The sequence below is a fragment of the Melopsittacus undulatus genome, chromosome 3 (assembly GCF_012275295.1).
Source record: "Melopsittacus undulatus isolate bMelUnd1 chromosome 3, bMelUnd1.mat.Z, whole genome shotgun sequence".
Classification (NCBI taxonomy): Eukaryota; Metazoa; Chordata; class Aves; order Psittaciformes; family Psittaculidae; genus Melopsittacus; species Melopsittacus undulatus.
The window spans coordinates 61,541,388-61,565,676 of NC_047529.1; the positions used below are offsets into that span (position 1 = coordinate 61,541,388).

General features: G+C 37.7%; 1 protein-coding gene across 1 annotated transcript in view; it reads right to left on the reverse strand.

Moving 5' to 3' along the window:
• The window catches only part of LAMA4 (laminin subunit alpha 4), a 100,971-nt gene that overhangs the window by 15,933 nt on the left and 60,749 nt on the right, over positions 1-24,289 (reverse strand). The window contains exons 13-25 of the mRNA XM_034060496.1: positions 23,154-23,302; positions 21,028-21,169; positions 20,482-20,578; positions 19,546-19,662; positions 18,336-18,521; positions 13,365-13,504; positions 11,965-12,138; positions 10,814-10,956; positions 10,329-10,491; positions 7,572-7,705; positions 6,224-6,395; positions 4,289-4,420; positions 3,118-3,260 (exon numbers count right to left, since the gene is read on the reverse strand). Coding sequence (XP_033916387.1) covers positions 3,118-3,260; positions 4,289-4,420; positions 6,224-6,395; positions 7,572-7,705; positions 10,329-10,491; positions 10,814-10,956; positions 11,965-12,138; positions 13,365-13,504; positions 18,336-18,521; positions 19,546-19,662; positions 20,482-20,578; positions 21,028-21,169; positions 23,154-23,302 — 1,892 coding nt within the window. The remainder of the gene's footprint in view (positions 1-3,117; positions 3,261-4,288; positions 4,421-6,223; positions 6,396-7,571; positions 7,706-10,328; positions 10,492-10,813; positions 10,957-11,964; positions 12,139-13,364; positions 13,505-18,335; positions 18,522-19,545; positions 19,663-20,481; positions 20,579-21,027; positions 21,170-23,153; positions 23,303-24,289) is intronic.

The window sequence follows — 24,289 nt, forward strand, 5'->3', positions numbered from 1 at the left end:
ATAAGACTTAGAAGACCCTCAGTCATTTGCCTCACCAGTGCCCAGATCCTGCATCTTTATGTAAAACAACTAATTAACCACATTATGAGCTTTGAAAAGTCAGAATGCACCTGTTGTAATAATGAGAAATATATGAGAATTCAGAGAGGAAATCCATATAGAGTAACTTGAAAAAGATAAAAAGAGCTACTGAAATAAAAATACATTATTTAAAAAAGTATTTCTACCCACTTTCAGTGAAAACCAATGGCATTCTAGCTCATTTTTTTATCATTTTAGAAAAGTTCTGGTTTAGTTTTCCTGTCTTGCTTTTACAAGTAAGCTCCATTCTTGCCTTTGAAAGCAAATGGATCTCTGTTTCTTAACGAACAATAGTAACAGAGGTTAGGGAAGTAAAAGTAAATGCTGCTTGCTGATGAACAGCTTTTTATGTAATTGTAAATGAGAGCAGTGGATGGGCTTCCAGGATCCTTTTTATGTCAGGTTTGAGGTAGAGAGCTCAGCAGTGTATCGCAGCTGCTCCTCCTCACCACTCTTAAGTTTTTCAACTAGGGAACTAATATACAGGAATGAATGTGAAATCTGGAGTTTTGACATGGTTACCTGCAAACAGTTTTCGTTCTTTTGACAGGATGTATTTTAGCAGTGGGATTCTTCTCACCTCACATGAGATGATACTGACAGTGTTGACATCTGTGTGAGTTGTCTATGAGTTATCTCATTGTAAGGTAAACATTGAAACACAAGGGATCAATCAGGCTCTGGAAATGCTTATTTTTCTAAATTGGCAATAATAGGCCATCAAGTGAAATAGCAAAAATGTACATGTCTGAAATAAGGTGAGAGGACGAGTGCTATAGGGCTTAATCTGCTTCTCAGCAGAATCAGCAGGAAGACAAAGTAGACAGGAAGGCTCCTGCACTCCTCACTGCAATTTGGATCAAAGTGTGAGGTATCAGTCAATGTCTGATCTCTACTCTGACTGGTGATGTGACTGGCTGGATGCCACAAATGTGCCTTTCTGTTAAACACCATTAAATTAACAACATTTTCTAGGAGCAACAGGAACAATAGAAGATAGGCTTTAACCTAAAGAGAGGCTTCTGAGTTAATTTCCTAATAGTTCCAAGTGCCTAGTACTCCTAAATACCCATAGCTTTCTACTTTATGCAGGTGAGAGAAAAATAATATACAGTGGTACTTCCACATTCATTTACTTGGGAAAAAAACGCCATTGACAAAGGAAGGTGCTGTTGAAGTGAATGACAATACACTGCTTTGAAAGAATATGAAGCTCATCCTCTAGGACTAGAGCTAGTTTCCCTCCCTGCTGCTGCCCCCCAATGTCAATTAAATGTAAGTCTGTCTAGAGAAAGGAAGCATAAATATCAGAAGTAGGTAATAGTAGTAGCAGAGAGATAGTAGTAGATCATTAGTAGATGATATAATTCTAATACTGACTTAGGCCTCCTGATGAAAATGGAGTGATGTCACCACAGCCGGACCATATTTCTTGTTGTCTGTCCTTGTCATGAGAACCAAAGCAGAATACAATATCAAAGACAAAGGTGTAGCTCTGCTTAAATAATTTCTGTATGGATTTTTCAATATTATAATGGATTGTATTTTTACAATGCCTATGGATTTTTTTCTGGTATAACTCATTTATTGAGATGCTATTTTTACTGCTTTGACAGTACCTTCCAGGTGTTTTGCAAGATAACCACACTTCACTCAGAAAATTGTGAGCATAATTCCTGTAATTTATCTTGTATCCTACATTTGTGAATAAGTCTCATCTGCCATTGAGCTGCTTAACTGCCTAGATTTCTAGGTCCTTCTGGGCTTTTTCAGGGTTCTCTAGGCTTGATTAACCAAAGTAATTTTTACCATCCTTTTGTCATTGATTTCTAGATCATTAATGTATTTAATAGCAGCCCAAAGAGACATCCTTTGGGCATATGCTATAGACTTTATACACTTGGCAAATTGAAGAGTTACTCTTACATCCTATTTTCTTTTTCCCAGCTGCATTCTAATCCACTGCAAGCCTTTCCCCTCTCCACCCCACTAGTTTTCTTAATAGCCCCTTATGACAGACCTTTGTAAAGAACTATTTGAAAGGCCAGACAAATTACATACTCCTTTGCCTTTGCCCACAATTTTGTTTGCATGTTCAAATAATTACATGGCATTGAAAGACATAATTTTTCTTTACATGAAGTTTGTCCCTAGCTTAATCTGTAAGTGGTTTATGTCTCAGACATTATTTATCGATTCAGTAGGCTCTCCTGACAACAAAAGGTTTCAGGAGATCTACCACTACTAGAAACTATTGTGCAGCATTTGCTATCTTCCCTTTATTTTTTACACAGAGAGTATTTTAAAGAGGGATAGTATTGCTGTTAGCAGTTGTGACTCTTGAAACAGCAGCTGGAGCCCTTCTGAAAATGCTGGCCTTGCTATCTGACCTCAGGAATGAATACTGTCTGTCAGAAGAGCATACCCCTCTTCAAGCAGCCAGTGTGTTCTCCTAGAGCATGACTGTGATCCGGGAGATTCCCACTGCAGGAAATGAGAGTTATACAGTCCAGTGAGATTAAACTTGGCTTCTGTCAAATGGTACGATGGGAAAACGAGACTTTTTCTTTTCTTCCCACGCCCACACAGAGCCAGCTGACTTGGGTCAGGAGAGAGCCTGATGTGGATCAGAACTGAGGGACATGGCAGGAAAAATACCATCTTTAGATTTGAAAATGCAGTTGGTAGAGGGTCTTTAGCCCATGCACTGCTATTTTACGAAGATCACTTTTTGCAGAGCAAGGAGGAAGAGTGATTCTGTGTATTCATTTGTTCTTTGAAAATGACATTTTGGTTTAAGAAGAAGACAACAGTCTGTTACCCTAAAACTAGACCAGTTTCAGCAGAATTTACCTGTGCTGGGTTAAGTCTAACCCTTGGTACTTCAGAGCTCTGAGAGACACTTAGAAGGGGGTCTGAGGGCTTGTTTGTAAGTATTGAGGCTGAGAAAAATGTTTTATTGTAAGCACTTCAGCACAGGTCAGAAAACATAACTGAAATATAGTGATTACTTCAAGATAATGATTACAAACCAACCTGGAATGCAAGATCTCAGCAGGTGCTCCTCCAATGTAGATGTCTGTGAATGGCATTGCTGTTCTTTCATTGTCCACACTTTTTATATGTCGCCTGTCTACTACCAAGATCATCTTCTTAGAATTATGATATATAATAGAAATCTGTAAAGAAAAACATGTGCTTACAAGTGCCCAAAATGTCATCGTGTGTAAGTTGTCATGGTGATTTTGCAAAATTGATTGCATCTTTCTATCTTTTTGTTTGAAAATTCCTCCCATTTATCAAAAAGTTGCTTGTAAATAGGGAGAGGCTGACAACAATTACTAGGAGGGAGCTTATTTTGATGTCACAATTTCTCCAATGACTGAAACCACAGGTTATTTCACTTACAAATAAATCCACATGTAAGTACCCCATATCAAACTCTACACTGCAGCAAACAGATAAGCTCCATTAATTTAAGAGTGCTTTCTTGATTTATCCAAGAAGTTAGAGAATACTTCATATAAACTTCTTTTCAGTGTCAAAGTGTAAAAGGTTTAATTGTGCACTGCTAAAATGTGTTGAACAGAATTATAGCTGTCATTGTGGATCAGGAATCAGACTTTGGATTTACACCAAGTAAATGGCAGGAGAAGCAAGACACTGAGAGGTGTTTGCTACTGTCGCTGTCAGTTATACGTATTTCAATGTATATGTATATATTTCTTACATACATATTTAAATGACTGCTATAAAATTAATTTTCCCTTCCCATGTAATGAAAAATGCTGTATTTCTTGCAATGCAATAACTAAGGTGGTCAACATAATGACACATTTTTAGTTGAGGAGAGTTGTACATTTGAAGGATATATTTGTCCTGGATATAACTTCATTTTGAATTAATATCACTTTTTCTCCCATGTGAATTGCCCTGTCTTTGGCTAGTAAGATGAGGAATCTGTCCACAAGCAGTGATTTACCAGGAGGGCAGGGAGAGTCTTCCCTTTCTACCACTCAGTAGTGGTGGGGCTTGCATGCTCTCATTCACATGCAAGGCAGACATGTGGGTGGTCTACTCTTCTGCCTGCTCTACTGCATCACCATCTGGCCCCTCCCTCATACTTTACTCCTTTCACTGGTGTTGGGGCAAGTTATGGTTGCTGGGATAGTTGGTCAAATGGGTGTGATTGTAACCACATCTCTACCTCATGAAATTTAGCGTCGTTAATCTGAGCCTTCTTCATGGAGTCCTCTAGTAGCACAGGACCGGTGCTGAAACCGAAGTCATAGCGGAGGTACAAGAAACCATTGTGCATCTCTAGACTGAAGAACATACTCTGTATAAAACAAAACAGCAGTCAGAAAAGCACTATGATTGTGTCAGCAATAAAAAAATAAACAGTGTTATGAGAGTGTCTGTCATTGTGAAAAGCATGCTGGGAAGAGATCTTTTTATTTGTAATACTGTAGCACAGTTTCTGGATTGTTTTGATGCATATAATATATGTGTACCTATAGTTGTGCACACATAATTGATGAACAGCACTTATTTGAACACTTAGTGAACTGTTTTCCTGTAGAAATAGGATTTGGTATTACAGTAATATTGATATTCTTTACCAGCAACATATTCCTAAAGCAAACATGTCTATTTACTGTCTTATACCACATGCCCCAAATGAAAGATGCCATACTGGAAAAAGTGCTAGGCTGTTGTGCTGGGATGGCTGTATGTGCATTAGCAGCTTCCGGCAGGATGCATGTAATAGCTCAGGATTATATCTTCTCACAGCCCCAATCAGCACTGATGCATTTGCTGAAGGCTGAGAAATAACTAGAGTGTATTTACTGTGTATTTGGTTTTTGAATTTTCTGACTGTTCCTGCTTCATAGTTTGGCTTCTGTTTTGTGGCTGGGTGACTTAAACTTTATAAACAGGAGCTCTACTTCAGAAAACCTTTAGGGAGTGCTTGAAATGAAGATCTGTACCATAGAATTAGCCTTGTTTCAAAACTGAACATAAAGAAGCAGAAAGGACAGTTTACAGCAACTGTGCATCTGGGTTAATGCTTTCAAAGCTTATGTTTGTCTTCTCTCCTAGTGTTCATCCTCTTGTTCCCATGCCTAGTGGAAACATGGGAACAATAATTCTCAAAAAACGACTGCAGGCCAAGTACTGCTGTCTCTGACACAAATAAGTCCACCTTCAGAAGTCATTCCTTAAAGTAGCAAAAGTAGGTTTTAGTTTAGTGCTTTAAAATGAAACTGCCACTTGGGTTTGTTTTGCACAGCTTAAAAATGAAACAGGGATTACATCCAGAATATTTATGAGCTGTCTTTGCAGAACTGAATAATGGACTGGCTTACACAGTCTTTCTAAAAGTGCCTGTGGGCAGGCATGGTCTTCCACAGCTAACATCCAACTTGATTGCAGTTTCCACTGTAACACACATGTATCTGTGGAGAGCATTTACATAGTAAAATGTTTTCTGTGGCTTTATCAAGTTGTAACCCATACAGGGCTTAGAAATTTGATGAGTAGGTTCCCAAAGAAAAAACGAATCCGAGTTTGTATTCAGAGGATATTTATTTGCATTGGACTCTAATTTCTTCAAGCCCTTACAGAGTCTGGAACACCCTCAAACTTTAAAAGCTGGTGATATTCTGATCAAGCCTTTATTTTTGGCTACTTTCTATTTTCAGTAACTTAAATACTTAAGTCTAGTATACCCTGAGACATTGCTATAAAGTTCCAGCTACCACAAAGTGCTTGCTTAATGTGAGTTACTTGCAGAAATTTCCTATTGCTTTGACTATGCATTCACATTTAAATAAAGGGGCAAGTACTGGGCTTAACTCAAGGAGTTTCTCTCAAAGCATCATCACAAAGGTATGACTGGCCTGAAATCCTGACTGTCTCTGGATGAGAGCAGAGTCCAGCTCAGGCCCTCAGCTTCCTTGGGCCTTTGCAGATCAAGTTCCAGTACCCTCCTAATGTACACGAGATGAACACAAAGTATTTCTTCTTTCCAGAACTTAAATGTCAGGACATAAGCATTTTGTATTTTCCATGATATTCTAAGTACTAGGCAACATATAGTTCTCATAGATAAAGGATACCAGCAGGATTTGGTACTCACCCCATTAACCATCAGCAGGATCAATCCATTGTCAGTAGGTGTTCGAACTTCTATGTCAAACCGAGTCACCTGGCTGAATCTTCCCCTTCTCTCAATGTTTCTTGCCAAGGCATAGCCAGAGCCATCAAAAAAATAGCTCACAGCCCGGCTCTGGGTGAAGGCCAACTTATTTCTATGAAAAAGCAAGCAGGGAAGTAATATTTGGCATATCCTTATTTTAATTTGTAGAAATTTGAAGGCCTTTAATTTTTCTGAACTGCTGCTTCTTCCTGGCAGCAGTGAGATTGACTATTTTCTTTCAAATTCTGTCTGGGATTTTTCTCTAAAAACTTGTGTGTAGCTTTGAAGGTGTATCTAACTCCTTCATCATCACATTGTACTTTTGTCTTGTGTCACATGTAGAGGACAGGTAAATGCTTTGCTCATCCTTGTCATGCAGGCCCACAACACCTCCTCCTTATGAGGATACACATATTTCTATAAAGAGCTTGCCCTGTTTGTGCAGAAACCCATTTCAATTCCCTGAGGCCTTCAGTCGAACATGGGCTTTGCTGCAAGCACTGTCCTGGAGAGGTGCAGCTTGTGCTTCCTGAGAGAGTGTCCTGGGAAGCAATCATTTGCTCTGTGCCAGAAACCTCCTGCATTTCTTCCCAGTGAGAGCTGCAAGTTTGTCTCCTATAATTCGTATAGAGAGATTCTACAGTTGTTGCCTGTTGTATGAACAAAATGTCTGCTACATCTGTGCTAAATGAACAACGTGGTTGCGGTTCACTTGTATTTCAGGGGCTGCATTTCCCAGTGTGTGAGTGGCTTATCTGACAAATTTCTATTGTGGGTTTGAGAGTGTATGGCAGAAAGGTAACTTCTGTACAGGAAGTTACAGGAAGTTAACAAAAGTTACCTTTGCTAGCTGGGGATGAGACTGCACTCAAGTTTACTGGGTGCACTGTGGCTAAATGGCTGAGGCTGCATCACTTGCAGTAACAGGATTCAAGTCAGGAGCAACCCTGTCCTATGCCAGCAGCAGGGATAAGGAGGGAACTTAGTTCATGCCCCAGCTAACATGTCAGTTTCCCTTTTGAAGGTGTGAGTAAGGCTGTGAGATAGTGATGAAAACAGCAGCAAATCGTAGAATATCTGAAGTTAGAAGGGACCGGTAAGGATCATCGAGTCCAACTCTCATATATAAATTCGGCTTGTTGACACAACTAGGAGTTAAAAAGTGGACAGATTCCTTCAGGACAACTCAATACCATCCTCACGTTTGTAATATAAACCAGGAATTGCCACCGGGACCGGCTCTTGAAACAAGCCGGAGGAGCAGAGTGACGGTGTGACGGTTCCCTACCTGGCACAAGGTGGCGATGTGGTGGTGTCGATGTTATAGACGTGCTTGAAGTTGTATAGGCTGATCACATCGTCGTTCAGGGTAGCCAGTTCTAGGCAGCCGATGAAGCCAGGTAAATTTAAGCTAGGAGGGAGCTGTGCAGAGGGCAAGGAAAATAAAAGGAGAAAGTTCACACTCTTTATTTAGATATCAGAAAAGCATTTGTGCCTGGGGTCAGTTTTGTCGCTGCTTGTCATATTTGAAACAAATGGGGTGCTGCTGCCTTGGAATGGTGTGGCTATTGTGCTGTAAACTAAAATAGAGCACATAAATGGTTTTGCAGTGAGAACAATAGGTCAGGTAAGGCAACTGCAAACAAAAACTTCTTTTTGTAATTTTACAGGGAGAATGCTTGGAAAAGGGGAAAAGGGTTAAGATTTAATTAATCACGGGTCTTGGTCAGTGTATTTGAATTTCTCAGTAGATATTCCATGTCTAATATATAGGCACCCTTCACTGCCAGAAAAATAATTTCATACCATGATGAAAGAGAGAGAAATGAGATCTTTAAGCTCAGAAGACTTGGATTCAAAGTCTGTACTAGTGGCTAATTCTCAATAGGTATTATTTTGAATAGTTAGCAGGATATAGAAACTCCCTTTAACAAAGGTCACTGCAAATGGAATTTAAATAGCCACATTAGTGAGGGGAAAAATACAAAAGAATAAAGCTGGCAGAGCTTGTGAATCATTCTTTTAATATTAAGATACTCTGCCCTGTACACTTCTGAAGTACAAGAGACATGATATTAATAACACCTCTTGTACTTCAGAGTCTGATCACAGCCAGTAATTTTTTTTCAGCTTCTCATTATTTCCATTGTGCTTTCCATACAATAATAATAATGGTATGACAGCAATGCATAACATGTATAGCTATAAGAGAAAATGAGTTCCTATCTGCAGCACAGATGTATTTGGTAAATGTCCTGGGTTCAGCTATAGCAGTCATTTTTCTCCTTCTTAGTAGCTGGTGCAGTGTTTTTGACTTTCAGCCTGGGAAGAGCACTGATAACACTGATGTTTTTAATTGTTGTTAAGTAATGTTTAACTCTGACCAAGGACTTTCTCGGTCTCATGTTCTGCCAGGGAGGAGGCGAAGTCGGTAGGAAGCAGAGACAGGACACCTGACCCAGACTAGCCAAAGAGGTATTCCATACCACAACATGTGATGTCCAGTATATAAACTGAAGGCAGTTACACGGAAGGTTAGATCACTGCTTGGGTAGGGCTGGGTATTGGTCGGTGGGTGGTGAGTGGTTGTATTCTCTTCCCTTGTTATTTCCCTTATCATTATTATTATTGGTGGCAGCAGTAGTGATTTGTGTTACACCTTAGTTACTTGGCTGTTATCTGAACCTGTGGGAGTTACATTCTTTCAATTCTCCTTCCCATCCCTATGGGAGCAAGGGGAGGAAGAAAGGGGGGAGTGAAAAAATGGCTGTCTGGTTCTGAGTTGCCAGTTGGGCTTAAAATGTGACAGTAAATTATCATGTTTCCTTTTTTTTTTTTTCTTTTGTTTCTTCCGTTAAATTATGTTAAGTATGAGACTTGTAGTGGGTTAGTGGTACATTTCATATTTACACTATATGTAACAGGGAAGCAAGGGCAAAAGCTTTTAGCATATAAAACTATATGTTAATAAATGAAAATGTGAGGTGTCCATTCTTAAGGGAGAGGAGACCTGTATGCTTATGAAACAATTCCATGAATCCTTTTCTTCCCATTCCTGTTCCAATTTTCCTTCACTTTTTACTTTTCTCCTTTCCTCTGCTCTGGAACACACCTGGAGGGTTCATTTGTCAGATTACTTCTTTGGTGTGTGTACAACTCTTTTTCAGTCCTCAGTCCTTTTCCCAGGCAATTTACACCCACAGGGCCCAGTAATCTAAAATTCAGACCATGGCACGTATCTCATAGTCACAGTAATGCAAAAGCTCAAGAATATGTACGTGTATTAATCTTTGGTTTAATGTTGTTAGGAGGGCTGCTTGTGGAACAGTAGTTGAATGTTTATAGCACCTACTGGTTAGCTTAGAGAATTTAATAAAGTATTTTTAAATATGTTTTCATTCAGCCATGCAGTTTTCATAGCCAAGGTTTTTCATAACCATTTCTAAATCAAAAAAGAGGACCTGGTACTTTCACAGAAGCACATAAGTGAGGTGCTAATTCATGCTATTAGGAACTACAATAAAGCAATTGTTTTCATATTTTTTGCATATTCAGGTCTTCATGCTGTTGGAAGGCTGGATTTAAGCCAATGATTATCTGAATTCAAACAAACCACTACACTGCTAGTTTACCACTGTCCTAATATTAAAAAATATATTACTTTTCATTTTTGTGACAGTTGTAAAAGAGAAATTGTAAGCACTGAGGACTCATTAGCACTGAAAAAGCTTGTTAGCCTGCAAATTTTGTTAAGCTGGACTAATAGCCCTTAATTTAGTCATAGCACTTAACAGCTAGCAAGCTTTTTTCTTATTATGTTTCAGAAAGCTTGAATGATAGCTAAAAGGGATCAGGTCATCTATGTATGATTGTGATCTATGATCGTAGAGAAAATAGTAGTTTTCACAGTGACTAGAAGATGGAGTCCTAAGATGATAAGTGACTAAATAAGGACATTTTATTTATTAACCATTTCTATGTATCTAGCCAAACAAGATAAATTTGCATTATTTATTTTTGAATACAGAGTGTTTATCTGACCAACCTTGAAGTCTGGAGGCACTCCACCAACATAGAAAACAGCATTTTCAGGTTCCAAATTAAGGAGAGAGCCAGGACCAAGAACCTCTCCCTTTTTGATGAATTTTTCTTCAGCTGTGCTGCTAAGACTGGGTACAGTTAAAAACATTTTGCCATGTCTTCCAATCCTGTAGAATGAAATTGCAAAGGAAGAGAGATTAATGTTGGTTAGACTTAAAAAAGAACAAGCAAACCTCTATCTCCAGGAAGGGTTTGTATTTCCTTACTAGAAGACTGGTACTCTGGGGGAAAAGGAAGAGGGAAACCACAGACACTTTCTTTTCTCTCCTATAGTCCCTTGCATCCTGGGTCTTTAAAAGCAAATAGAATTTCCATTTACTTCAGGAGGAGTAGAACCAGGCACTGAAGACTCCTGATGTGCAGTTCTGATCCAACCTTTTCAGGTTTTTTTTTTCCTATTAACTGTTTGATTTTGGGGAATCATTTTACCTCTCAATTTTGATGATGCTGAAGTAAGAAGGCCAGGTGCTGACTGGCTTGGCATCCAGAGGTATCTCCACGTCTTCATCTCCCAGATTATAAATGTACACAAGGTTATCATTTTTAATTGCAAGACCAATGTAAGTTTTTGCCTAAAACACCAATGGAGAAGAATGTCAACTTTGAAAAGAGATTTAATACAGAACATTAGTAAAGATTGGCCTTTAGTAGACTAAATGACATCTTTAAATATAACTAATAAACGAAAGCTTAGTTCTCTAAATGCTTTCTCTCACCAGATAAAACTATACAGAAAATGTCTCTGATATTTTGCTTTATACCTATTTTGGCTGAGGTAATTACAAGATCATGAGACCATAAATTGGTCATGTTAAACAGGAAGCTGTTCATCAGTATTTAGTGTGCAGTGTCATATGCAGGAAATAAAAAAAACCATTTGTCTAAAGCCTAGGTATTATGCCGCAATTAAATATTCTGACAAGAGGGTTTCACTTGATTTATATTCACTAGACACTCTTTTTAGAAAAGCTTTAAAAGAAAAGCCTGCCTCTTTACCCTTCCTTAGTAACAGCTTGCCAGGATTATACCTGACTTGTGAGGTGTGATTTTTTTTTGTTTCTTTTAGGAGCCACAATTTAAAGAACAATTATTTCACAATGCTTACAGGTGATGAGAACATACACCTTTTAATAAGTGTTTCAAAGTAATGATGTACAGAGTTTAGAGCAGCAATACAAGCCACAGGCACAGAAACCTGCTTATCTGTGACCCTTTGGAATTGACACTGTCAGCAGCGTAAACCTGATTAAACCCTGGCCCATGAAATCCAGGTGGGTGACATTAACTCCTTTAGTACTGGCAGCAGAGACAGCAAGTGTGGCTCACAGCAGCACTCTATATGGGCAGTCTAATTTGCTTCCTGGAGAGAACCCTTCATTGTTTGGGATGAGAAGTTTCAAGGACAGTGGTTTCAGGAGCCCTTGCTTTTTGCTTGTTACAAAATCAATGACAGGCATATAGCAGACACCTCTTATTTGGAAACACAGAGAAAAAGTGAGAAGAAAAACCAAAGGCAAATGAATTTAAACCCTGTTTAAATTGACTTTTTCATGTATAAATTGGCTGAGTTACTCTCTTACATTTTTATTTCCAAGGTACAAAATAAATCTGTCTGGAGATGCTGCCAGTTCTGGGTTGTCTTTCTGAAACTTGATGTACAAGCTCATGGAAGTGAAAGATTTCAGTTCCTCCACGTTGATCTTTGGATTAACTTCGACAGCTGATTGGCCTCCAAACATCATAGAAACTTGGACCTGCAGTTACAAGGGTGCTAAGTGAGACACATTATTGCTGTCTGGGAACATTACTTAAGGTAAATGTGCAAGAATACTTATCAAGCAGCCTTGCTTACAGCAAGAGTGGAATTGGCACCTTTATATTGGCCATGCAAAGATGTGTGTTTATAACAATCACTTTTGGAAGACACAGTAAAGAACATGAAGGGAATTAATTTTAAAATTAATTAAAGCTCCTAATTATCTGTGCCTAAGCATATTCATAAAGTAAATTAAATTTCAGTAGGACATAGATGTGTGTCTACTTGAATCAATGCTACATTATTATGTATGGCACATAATGAAATTCTTAAATAGCTATAAAGCTTCTACCCATAATTTATTTCTTTGCTTTGGGAGTAGTATGACCAATTTTCTGTTCACAAGTAATCCTGTTACATTACTTCCATTACAGTGATATATATGAGTTGCTAATAAAATTTTAAAACATGTTAATTTAAGTTCAGAATGCCTTCAATGTAACCGAAATATTTTCAAGTTTAAGCACAATACGCCTGAATGACAAAATGCATTTAAAGAACAGTAAAGCACTGCACACATACTGATTTTTCCTTTTTTGAAGTAATGTGTGTAGACAGCATATTCTAGCATTGTGAGCATACAATAATGCACTGAATTTTTTATTTTTTTGAATGAATTCAAATATAATGTTTTCATTTTTGACCTTGGTGTACTTGCTACAGAAAAATCACTCATAATTTATGTATGATAATGGAAGTGTTTTTCTCTACTAAATATGTGTAAGCCAAAGATTCATTTACCCTGCAGAAAATTAATTCAAAAGGAAAAAAGAGAAATACTGTCATCTCAGAAAAGTTTGCATTAAATTGCCATAATTACTACTGCTTGTAACTAATGATGCTAGCTGAGTAATGACCTGTTAGTTTTAGTTTTAAATGGTTTTATTATTGCAGCCATCTTTAACGCTGTGCCAATTACTTAATGAAAGTTTCTATTGCAGTAGCAGTAGTCTACTATGCATACTAGGATAATGTTAATTGCTTGCAAATAGCAACTGTGAAGATTTTAATGACTTCCATGGTACTTTGTTTATCCAGTGGTTGGGCAGTGACAATGTCAAGGTTTTTGCCTTCTAACATAGTGCAAGAAAATGAGAAAATGGAGCTCCTAGTAAGATGCATTTCTATCAGCACTAGTAACCAAAAGTCCCATCCAAGTTTTACCTTGCTTGCTACGCTCCTGGTCTGAGCAATTAACTCTCTGATTCGCTGAATGCTGGAAGAAATATTGTTTGCTGGTGCCTTCTGTTCTACTCTGCGCAGTTTGTCCAGCAGTTCAGGGAACACTTCTGTAAGTTTCTTCACTGCAGTGAGAAAATAAAATACAGCTTGTTTTTTTTGTGTTTTTTTTTTTTTTTTTTTTTTTTTAATTCTCTGTAACATGGGTTTTAACACCAAAAAAATGACTCTTTAGCTTGTTAGGTTAACTCACCTGCTTCCTTTTACTCTAAGAACAAGTCCTAACTGTACTGTGTGAGAGGCAGTGATTTCAGAAAGAGTAGTGATTTATCAGAATGTGGTATTGCAAAAGTTTTTGGAAAGAAGTTTGCACAAAGGAGACTACTTTTTCATGGGACTCCTAGGTACTACTGTGGTGTTGTACCTCTCCAACACTTTCTTCAAGGTGCTTTGCAAATGTTAATAATTTTAACCTTTTAATCTTCCTTCAAGGCAAATAAATGCGAAACCTGATTTTACAGATACAGCAACTGGAGTGAAGGATTATTTGTTCAGTATCTCACTGGTTATCTGTGTCTGACCTGGGAAGTGTATATAGCATCTATGGTTCATGAGATTTTCAAATTCAGTTTAGGGGAGATGTATAGGTTGTTTCCCCTAGCTCTCAACTGTGCGTCTCTCCTAAAGGTTATCACCCAGACAGCAGCAGTAGCTGCAAAGGTGATCTGTCTGTGAGTGGTTCACAACCCATTCTGCTACCAGAAACACCACTGTGTTCAGACTGTGGTAGCAGGCCTTTACCGTACAGTGGTAGAAAGCCTTAGCTGATGATGCATGTGTAGCTAAACTGTGCTTACTACCTGCTCCAGCCCTTGTGAGTGGCAACTTCTTCAACTTTGCTACCTACAGCTGCCGGGGCTCATGAATCGGAGTCCTGGACCTTTACTTTCATTAATGTCTTCTGGTACATGTGCTAGTAGGATTGTTACCAAAGGGAAATGCAGGTGCTTCATTGTGTTCAATGGGAGAAAAGTCCTTTCCCAGAAAGATAAGCAGACAGAAAAATTACCAAGAAAGAATCATAACTACCTCTAATTATAATCTGCTTTCATCACATCAGATTCCAATGACATGCTGCCCTTTGAAGGTTGTTTACACATCACATCATTTTTCATCTTAATTAGATGTAGGTACAATTAACTGAGTATAATGAAATGCGATTTTAGCCACAAGCTACATGCATATAAGAAAGATCCAGTATTCATAGTTAATTTTTAATGACATGGATTCACTATAAAGGTTAAGACTGATTTGTAGGGTTTGCAGTTATATTTTAGGGCTTTCAACTTGCATCCACTTGCTCTTGTGTTTTTCCCTTCATATTTTTACTCTTGTCTGAGAAGATAGCAGAGGGAGAGGTAGAAGAGCTAGTCCTCAGATGTACTGAGACTGTATAGAAGGGAAGAGTAGCTTTCATTCAATTTTCTGTGCTTTTAGTTCTGTTTAATAAAGACTGAAGCAGCTCTTGGCCTCATTCAGAGCAACCCAGACTATGAGAAGATTCCACAGAGTCCTACAAGTTTTACTTCTCTTTGGAGAGAGTGTAAAGCTGTATTTGCCACAGTCCTGCCCTCTCTCTACCTGGCTCTTGTTGCTTGTGTTTTCCTTTCCAAGACCACTGTAGGAGTAGGCCTTATAGAGTTTTAGTCTCTCCAGTTATTCCCATTAAATCCTGAAAGATCTTGTGTACCAGGGCTCAGTAGTCAGATATTCTCTATAAAGCATACTGTACTTTAAAATGCCATTTCTTTAGCAAAACCTCAAAGAACTACAATGAATTCTGGGTAACACATTAATTCCAGAATGCATTAAAAGTCATACTTAAAAAATAACAAGTGTAATAGTAACTTTGCCTTTTGAAATGAATGTTCTGTTGGATTGAAAGAAAGCCCACATTATTCTTATGGTAAAAAATTGCAAGCTCAGTAAGTGATTTAGCAAATTTCAGTCACCTTTATTTTTTTTAGTAATCGGCAACTGAACTGGAATTGTGTCTGATGTGATACTTTGAAAAACTGTTTTTGCATCTGTTTGGAATTTGAGCTATTAAACCAGAAATACAGCTGTAACATGAAAACATAAAACTAACACCTATTACTACTAGTACTATTATAAAATCTCACCATAAATCTCTCCCTCTTGTCCTTTAAAATGTCATTCTTCAACACAGAAGAGTGTTGATTTTTATTTTAATTTTTGGGATGAAGGTAAGAGTGAAAAAAACCCCTAGTCTTAACCAGTGATAAAATACAAAAAGCATACAAGGTAAACTGTCAAGGAAGAAATACCTTGACCATAAACTGCCAGCCACTTTCTCCTTGTTTTCCTTTCTAAATTGTCCTTCATCCTTCTTCCTGAAGCTCACCATGGTGATACGGGAGTATTCTCAGACTAGCTGCACTGCCAAGGCATGCTCTCACCCTTCCAAAACTCAAGTGCAAGCTTTATTCAAAGGCAATCCAGACATGTCATCTTAGAGGCTTCACTTGCCATGGTTAATGTTATTGGTGTGATGATCAGGTGTTTTAGTGTTTCAGGCACCTGCCTGAACATTTCTTGTGACTTTATTTTGGACTTCAACCGACATTCCTTCTGTCAGACCAGCCTCTCCTGACAACATACACAGCTGATCTGAGAGCACTCCACCATGCCCTGGCATGTCTACATGTCTTCCTAAGCTGCTAATCACAGTCACAGGTGCATGTGATTTGTGCACTGCCTCCTTTGTAGTACCGATCCGTCTTCTCAGTTATTTCCACCTGAAGTTTCTAGCAGAAAATACTGTGCCTTAAAATTAAATATGTCATGGAAAAGCTGCATCCACAAATGTAGCAGAGCACACATTGCTGTAGCTTGCACATTAGCATCTCTCAAACAGTGTGTGGTGAGCAGGGCCCTCTGGGCACTGTGATATGGTCACAATACTACCTGCAAACCCACTATCATAGAGCAAGCATTTTTGCCAGGCATGTCACATATTTGCTGAACTGTTCTGTACAACTCGTGGTGTGTGTGCCATGTATGCCTTTGGGAAACATAACCAATGAGGACAGCTGGGCCATGCATGATAGGTCTATCCCCTCTCAAATGCTACTGGAAATATTTCTTTCAGTATAACAGCTACTATGAGCAGATTTTTTGAATTCTGAATGTCTCAACTTTTTGAGCATGAAAAACCAAATGCAGTTTGTGTTGTTGTTCTATCTACTGAACTGGCACTGGTAAATGTTAAATGTAAGTCAGGTGTAAAGGTGCATAAAAACAAAACCCTTCAAGTCTAAGCTATAGCAGACTATTTCTCTTAGAAGTTTTTCTTCATACCATTCCCTCTCTGGATGTCAATTGAATCCACATTTACATTATCAAAAATGGGAGTTGGAGCTCATAGCCTGCAGCTTAAACTGCCCTGTGCTGATTGAAAGCATATTATAGCAATGCAATACAATTACTGTTATACTAACTACACCCTTATGGAGCTCTGTCCAGTGTCTAGTAGTGAGTTTACCCATTCCCAGAGGGAGTGGTTCAGTGTTTCCTTCAGATAAAAAACTCAGAGAAATGTGATTTGCCTCCAGTTCTAGACCCAGAATTGGGATATTGAATAGTACAGATTTATTTCTTGTGAGGAGAAACACTTTTATACAAATTCTAGGGAGATTTAATGATTTAATAATCAAAAATATTAGTGTGAGGGTCTTATTTGTTACTAAATTCTGGAAATAGCATGACTCTTGTGTTCCCACAGTCTAGAGGAAAGAGTGAAGCTTTGAGGCATTAATAGCCCCATGTTGGGTTTGGTACCCCTAACATCATTTGCAGTAAAATGACAGTCAAATTGCAAAGCTCCTGACAGAAGGAGAAGGGATTTGGGGCAGTAGGTGTGAGATTCAGACTTTCAGGAGATAGAGTCAATGGAGTTATGGACCTTCTCTGGGGCACTTTCAGGAGGCAAGACACTGATGAACAGTGCTGTAGGTGATGGTACGTATCATCAAATGTATATAGGAAATTTCTTGTTCTGGATTTCTGACTTCTTTAGCCATGAATATCTTGGGATTAGTGAGTCTCATAAGCAGAGTCAAGAATACATCAAACAATAAATAGTGGTGATTGTCAGCAATTTTTAATTCTGAATATTTTCACTTGTATATCAGTTCTCTTGATTTCTTGATTCTTGATTAATTGCTCTTTTCCTTCTTTCACCAGTCACTTCATTTCAGCCTCACCCTCCCTGACTCTTTTTCTACTCTTTCCTATAATCATAATTCCAGTTTTGCCTCAGTTTTTCTTTTGTCTTTTGATTTACCTTAAATTTTTCATAACTAACCTTCCAACTTCTTCTCTACTCTTCCTCCTCCCCCCAATAATAGAAGTGGAATTAATGTGATGTTTACAAGCTTTTCCAGCAATCACCCTGCTTAAATATTTTATTTCCTCCCTAATCCTCTTTGCCGCCTTTGTTTAGACTACAAGCTCATCAAGTCAGGGAGCATTTCTGCTCCATATTTGTACTACTGAGGACAAAAGGGCCCTGTTTTCAAATGCCTCCTAGTGTTAAAAAAATAACCAAACTGCGAATTATAATAGCAAGAATTATTTAAACAAGCTGCCTACCATTCAGTGTGACCTTGGTACCCTGATAAAAATGATTTAACAGCCAGTAAGACTTCAGCCTTTAATGTGTTTAAGCTGTTTTCGGAAATGGCCAAGCATCCAACAGTTTTAAAAGTCTTTACTTGTAAATTAACTACTAATTTTTTAAATGCTTTCATGGAGGTAAAATGCTAGAAGATTATGTGCTATGAATGTGCAATATAAACGATTCATACAACATGATGTTGTGATGATTCCCTGACCTTTTAATGCTAAGGAATGGCAAAAATCAGGTCACTGTACCTGCATCCCCAGCTGAATGCACAGCACTGTCATACGCTGCTGAATTGTGCTGGAAGTCTTGCAGGTTTTGAGACCACAACCTCACGTTCTCATCCATGGGGGTTGTAGCTTGTGTTACTGTCATGGTGGCACTTACGGCCTCTGCAGTCTTTAGTTTAGCTTGCTCCAAACGTTCTCTGGCCTCCTCTGCAAAATAAATAAGGTATGAGAAGAAATGAACTCTTTCAAAGATTCAGGTGAGCTATACCAGTACTTAGAATGTGGTGTGGCTAAGGGGATTTTATCTTCTGCAAAATGGGGACCCAAACTTGCTTGGTTGGTTTTCTCTTTATTTTCACAGGGAATATTTAAAACTTCCTGTGCTTGGTCTACAATCCTACTAATCATTAAAATCTAAAAACCTCTCTTTTTCATTCTAGATTGTTAGAAATTTTCAGTGTCCTTGGATTTTGATAGGTGTTATGTAGGCAAAGAAATTTGAACAGAGATGAAAAAAGACACTGTTTTTCATCAAGTTTTAAAAAGAAAATGCATGCATTTGTTGAATATTTCTCATGAAAGTTATTTTTGAGGAGAGAAATCCAAAACACTGAAGTGTTTGGGGTTTTTTGGTCATACATGGCATTTTGGGGGTTTTGTTTTCCTTTTTTTTTGAGTTACAAACCACTGTATTGCAAAACCTATAGCATTTTGCATATGATAGTATATAGGGGAGTAACCCCAGCCATTTTTAGTCAAAGTTAATGAGGAGATCTCAACCATGTCAACTTTGGACACCTTCAGATATACTTGCTTGATTCTCTATGATGTCTCTTTTCTGAAAAACTAAGGTGAGGTTTTGTCAATCAAGACTAGCAGTAATTACTTCCCAAATACACTACTTGGTAGGTGTGATGTGCACATGAATCAGATTTTGGCTATCAGGACAATAAATCCACAGATTTGTAGATTATCCAAGAATTCTCAAAAGACCAAGAGTAACACAGGAGAGGATAATTTTAGTAATAAGAACCAAGAAGAATGTTGATAATTTCAGCTGGCAAGATGTGTTAAAGCTGGATGTTTGCTATCTACATCTTGTATTTTCAAATTCCTTTAGGGTTCCCTGGGACTGAAATCTTAATACAACTTCATAGGTTATATGCAAAGATAAAATATGCTCTTAAATGTATGAGGTAAAGCATCATCAAGATGAAATTCCTCTTACAACCTGGCTCAGCTGATTTCATTTTTGTGATGGCTCTCATCAGGTGGCTTCGCAGAGCATTCATTCTAGCAAAAGTGCCATTAACGTGCCGGCTAGTGTCTGCAATGGTTAAATCATTACCTGCAGGGAGAAAATTGGAAGTATAGTTGAGTGGAATCAAAGTGGCATTTGTAAAGGTAAATTTTATCCTGTAGAGGTTTGTTATTAAGTATTTAATACACCATAGGCAGTATACTATGGCCTCTTTTCATATTAGCATAGTAGCACACTTGACTTCACGTAATAGAAAGGAAAAACAAGCCTTGCAGCTGCTTGTGGATAATGCTTGTGGCAAGCATTATTTGCTTGCCACAGGGTGTCTTTGAAAAAAATATGGAAACTTGTATCTCAGTCAGCACTGTTTCTGTTTGCTTTACCAGAACTGCTGAGAATACTCCAACAAATATACAGTAAAAGTTTTAAGGAGCTCAAAAGATCCTGAAGAACTGAAGAGGTAATTTCTGTAATTTTAGAGCTTGCTTTCATTTTCCGTGAAAAAAGGCCAGCATCTCTTAAGATTTATTATTATACTTCACTGGTGAAAATCAGCTTTCTAAAGACTTAAACTGTTGTGACTTGATTTTGGTTGACCTACTTGATTGAGTACATTTACCTGTGGATAACTCTTTGCAGGATCACATATTTAAACAGTGATTTGGATCTGAAGTGGGCCTTCTGTTTACTTCTGTAAATGAAATAAACTTCCAGTATCTGGCAGGATGACAACACATGAACTACTCAAACTGTGCTCGTGGCCATTTCAAGTACTTTGTGTGGTAACTTCGCTCAGTACACTATTCTGTTACAGCACTAGTTCTGCCTTAGTGATATGCTTTTGAAAATTCTTTTAGCATGCATGTTTATAAACTGCCTGTGAAAGTAAAAAGGATGTATATTTACTGTCATCTGCTGTCCGATGTAGCTCCATGGCTCGGTTGAGAAGTTCTTCACTTTTACCTTTATGGTAAATAATCTGAGTATCAATTCCGACTGCAGCCTGCAAATACATTCCAAAAAAGAAAGTCATAGACTCATAGAATGATTTGGGTTGGAAAGATCATCTGGTTCCAACCCCCCTGCTATGGTCAGGGACACCTTCCTCTAGACCAGGTTGCTTCAAATCCCATCCAGCCTGGCCTTGTACACTTCCAGGGATGGGGCAGCCACAACTTCCCTGGGCAATCTGTTCCAGTGCCTCACCACCCTCACAATGAAGAATTTATTCCTAAAATCTGTCTATACTTAGGGACAGAAGTTGCATCTTTTCAGCTACCAGGGGACTTTAGGCTTGCAGAAAAATTCAGGAAATAGTAGGTGAAGCAAAATATGCAGTGAGAAGGTCAATGCTGACATTTAAGCTAATTTTTCTTTTCCCCTCCTATACTTCTGTGTCTGAAGTCCCTAAAGCTTTGTAAAATAAAAACTGACATTATGAAAGTTACTCACATCTTTGACCCGGTTTGTTGTGTTCAGTGCCAGCAATGCAGCTTTATTAGCTTCTTCAATATAACCAACAATGTTTTCATACACATTTGAAGCATTTATTGCCCTTTGTACCAAACCGTTTGTATCAACACCATACAAATTCCTGTTAAAAACAAAGTGAAGGAAGAAACCAAACTGAATCAAAGTAGTTTCAAATTGATTAATTTTCTTAACATTCTGTGAATTCTGACTACACAGTCTTACACATACTTGGCCTAAGTAGTATTCACTGTGTATGACCATTTATGTAAATCTGAAGCAGGTGAAAACTATGTGGATAGAAGGCACTTCCCACTGGCTTAACTCTGGGAATTTTTCTTTTATCATCTGCATGAGCAGCACAAAGTGACTAACTGAGCTTTTATCTTTTTCAAAATCTAGATTAGATATTCCATAAATTGACAGAAAAACAGATCTATCATTTGTCCTTTAGGGATAACTCATGGCCATGAATGGAAGGACTTGCATGCCAGTAGTCTGGGAAGCTGTATGAGTGAACTGTTTATATTTTCCAAAGGTGGGTGGGAAAAGAGGGGAGGATTAGATGAAGAATTTGAAAGATTGCAAAAAGTTACATTTAAAATCACAAGATAGCTTTGCTGTCATGGTAGAGCTTGATTTGCATATGGGGTGATAACTGGTCTTCAGGGAAGATTCCAAACAGCAGGTGGTTCAGGACTCAACCTTCAGCTGTTAGCAACTTTGAATAAATACTATTTTTTAGTATTTTTATGATAAACAGATTTCAGAGTATATGTTAGATATAGACTCCAAATTCGTGTGCATTTACACATGTATATTCACTTCAAAGTGTTAGCACATTTAGTTATTATTAAGTTTTCAGGTTCAGTGTTATTGCAAGAATTTCCTGCTATTTCTCCCTAAGATAAAAGAAACTCTACCAAAAGCCTAACAGGCTTATAAAACAAACCCATAAACCCAAAATGACTTGGAGACAGGCTAAATGTTTTAAGGGATTAAAATTTCACTGCTGGACAATCTTCTCAACAAATAAAAGAGTCAGCACATTTCCATCTGTATATTTCATAATTATTTTTGTTTGCTTTCTGTTAAATTCCTCATGTGTTGGACTTGGTAGTAATTTTTGAATTATTTTGGTAAGGGATGAAGGCTGGCCATATGGGGTATTTTATTTCAAGAGATTCTGCTGCCCCTATTTAGCTGATCTCAGACTGAACATACTGTTTGTTTTCTAGCCTGTCTGTAGTTTGTGTGGCATTATAGAACAGAGTTTCAGATGTCAGCTTTATACAATTGTATAAAAGAAAACCATCTGTTATTTTTTCTCTATTTTAATCTCCTATCTAAGGCATATTAATATTAAGAAGCAACTGATACTTAGATAATATACTTCAAGACTAATTTTATCTTCCAAAAGCATATGCCCATGATGTTGCTTAAAGTGATTTTGGTGAAATATTTAAGTATTCAGTTGTAGCAGTGATTTTTCCATGGGTAATCCCAATTGCAAATAAAGTCAAACTGTGTAGATGTGACTTTTTAGAAAATGGGGGAGGGAATGGGGAGTGTAAGTTGATACATTTAGTATCTTCCAGCAAAATAGGAAGATTTACAGTAAGTTTTTTGGTGTTACAGTGGGGCACTTACACAGGGACACAACCTGTTGAGTATCACAACTACTCCCATTCTTGAACAAAAATTATCCCAGATCTCAGTCTGTGGCCCATAATGCTAAATGGTTTTTAGTGTGAGTGAACTGACATGAGAAACACCTGCAAATGCCATTTAATCTGGCTGTATTATTTTATTTACCAGTAATCTACCTTTCCTATTCTCTTGCTATGGGAAGAGAAGAATATGACAGATTAGCAAAAGGAGAATGTCATGCAGGATATGTGTTTATTCTTTGAAAACACAAATAGATTTTGCTTAGCTCAACTTCAGCTGTTCCCTCTGGACCATGACAAGTCCTTCCATACATGACTTAACAGTGATTTGTTTAGTGTGTATTTGCAGACAGAATGCTTAATGTCACTGTGTTTCTGCTTGTCAGCTGTTCAATAAGTAGCATTTGTATGACAGAGTCTGCTGAAGTTAAATTTTACCTGTCCAGCTCATCAGCAAGTCTTCTTAGGTTGTGTGCATGTTCCATAGCTTTTTCTACTAAATCATCATCAAACAGAGACAGATTGGCTATTTTTTCTTGCAGTTCCTTTTTTGCTCCATCTATTTCTGCATAGAACCCTGACACGTTCTGAACAAAATAAGGAAGAAATGAAAGAAGATGAAAATTGTAAAAAATAAAGTCTGTATTTTGATTGTTATATTCTATTTTACCCTTTTATTATTATAATGCTGTTTTCTGTTATATTTTTAAAATGTAACATAGGTTAGTCTAATTTGTAAATCAGCCCACCTTAATACTTCCTATATGTATAGAAGTAGTATCCCTTTGCCTTAGCCATACTTCTTCCTCATATAAAATACTTGTGGGGAAGAGCAAATGGGCCTGCATTCATCTTCTCTCCAATACACAAGGTTGCTGATATGTTCCAGGGTTATAAATGTGGCCTCAAAATATATGAAAAGAGGATGGAATGGAGGGAGAGAGAATGAATGAAAGAAGCCCAAAAATGCTTATTTCTGGTGAGGATGGAAGATTTACAATGTTCACATACTACTTCATTCCCTGTAGTGTGAATGTTTCCTATGTGTAAGCTTATTCACAGGAGTGGAGGACCCAAAATGATAAACTACAAAATTTGTTTTGCACAAAACACAAACTTCTGGTTTTGTGCAAAAACAGGAGAGAGAAAAAAAAATCATACTGCTGGATGGCCAGGGATGGTTATAAAGCAAGCTGTCTTCTATTTTCTCAAATCACTTTTCCAAATAAAAATTAAGACATTTTTTATTTTTGCTTTTGTGTTAAAAAAGAAAATTTGGCAACTACGACCAAAATAAATATGGAGAAGTTTAATTTGTCTTAAACTATCTCAAAATTTTAACACAAAACATGAAAAAAAGCGCATCTTTGTTAAATCTTTCAGTTAGCAAAATCCCAGGTTTATTTTCTTCATTTTTTCCCCCTAGAAAATGCAAAACTCTAAAATTTCTAAAAATATCTTACAGCACCTTGTCTCATTCAGAACACTGGATATTAGCCTAGAGTTCCAGAGGAGTATTACTATGAGACAATCTGTTTATATATGTTTTACACTCTGACACTGGCTTGTTTTAA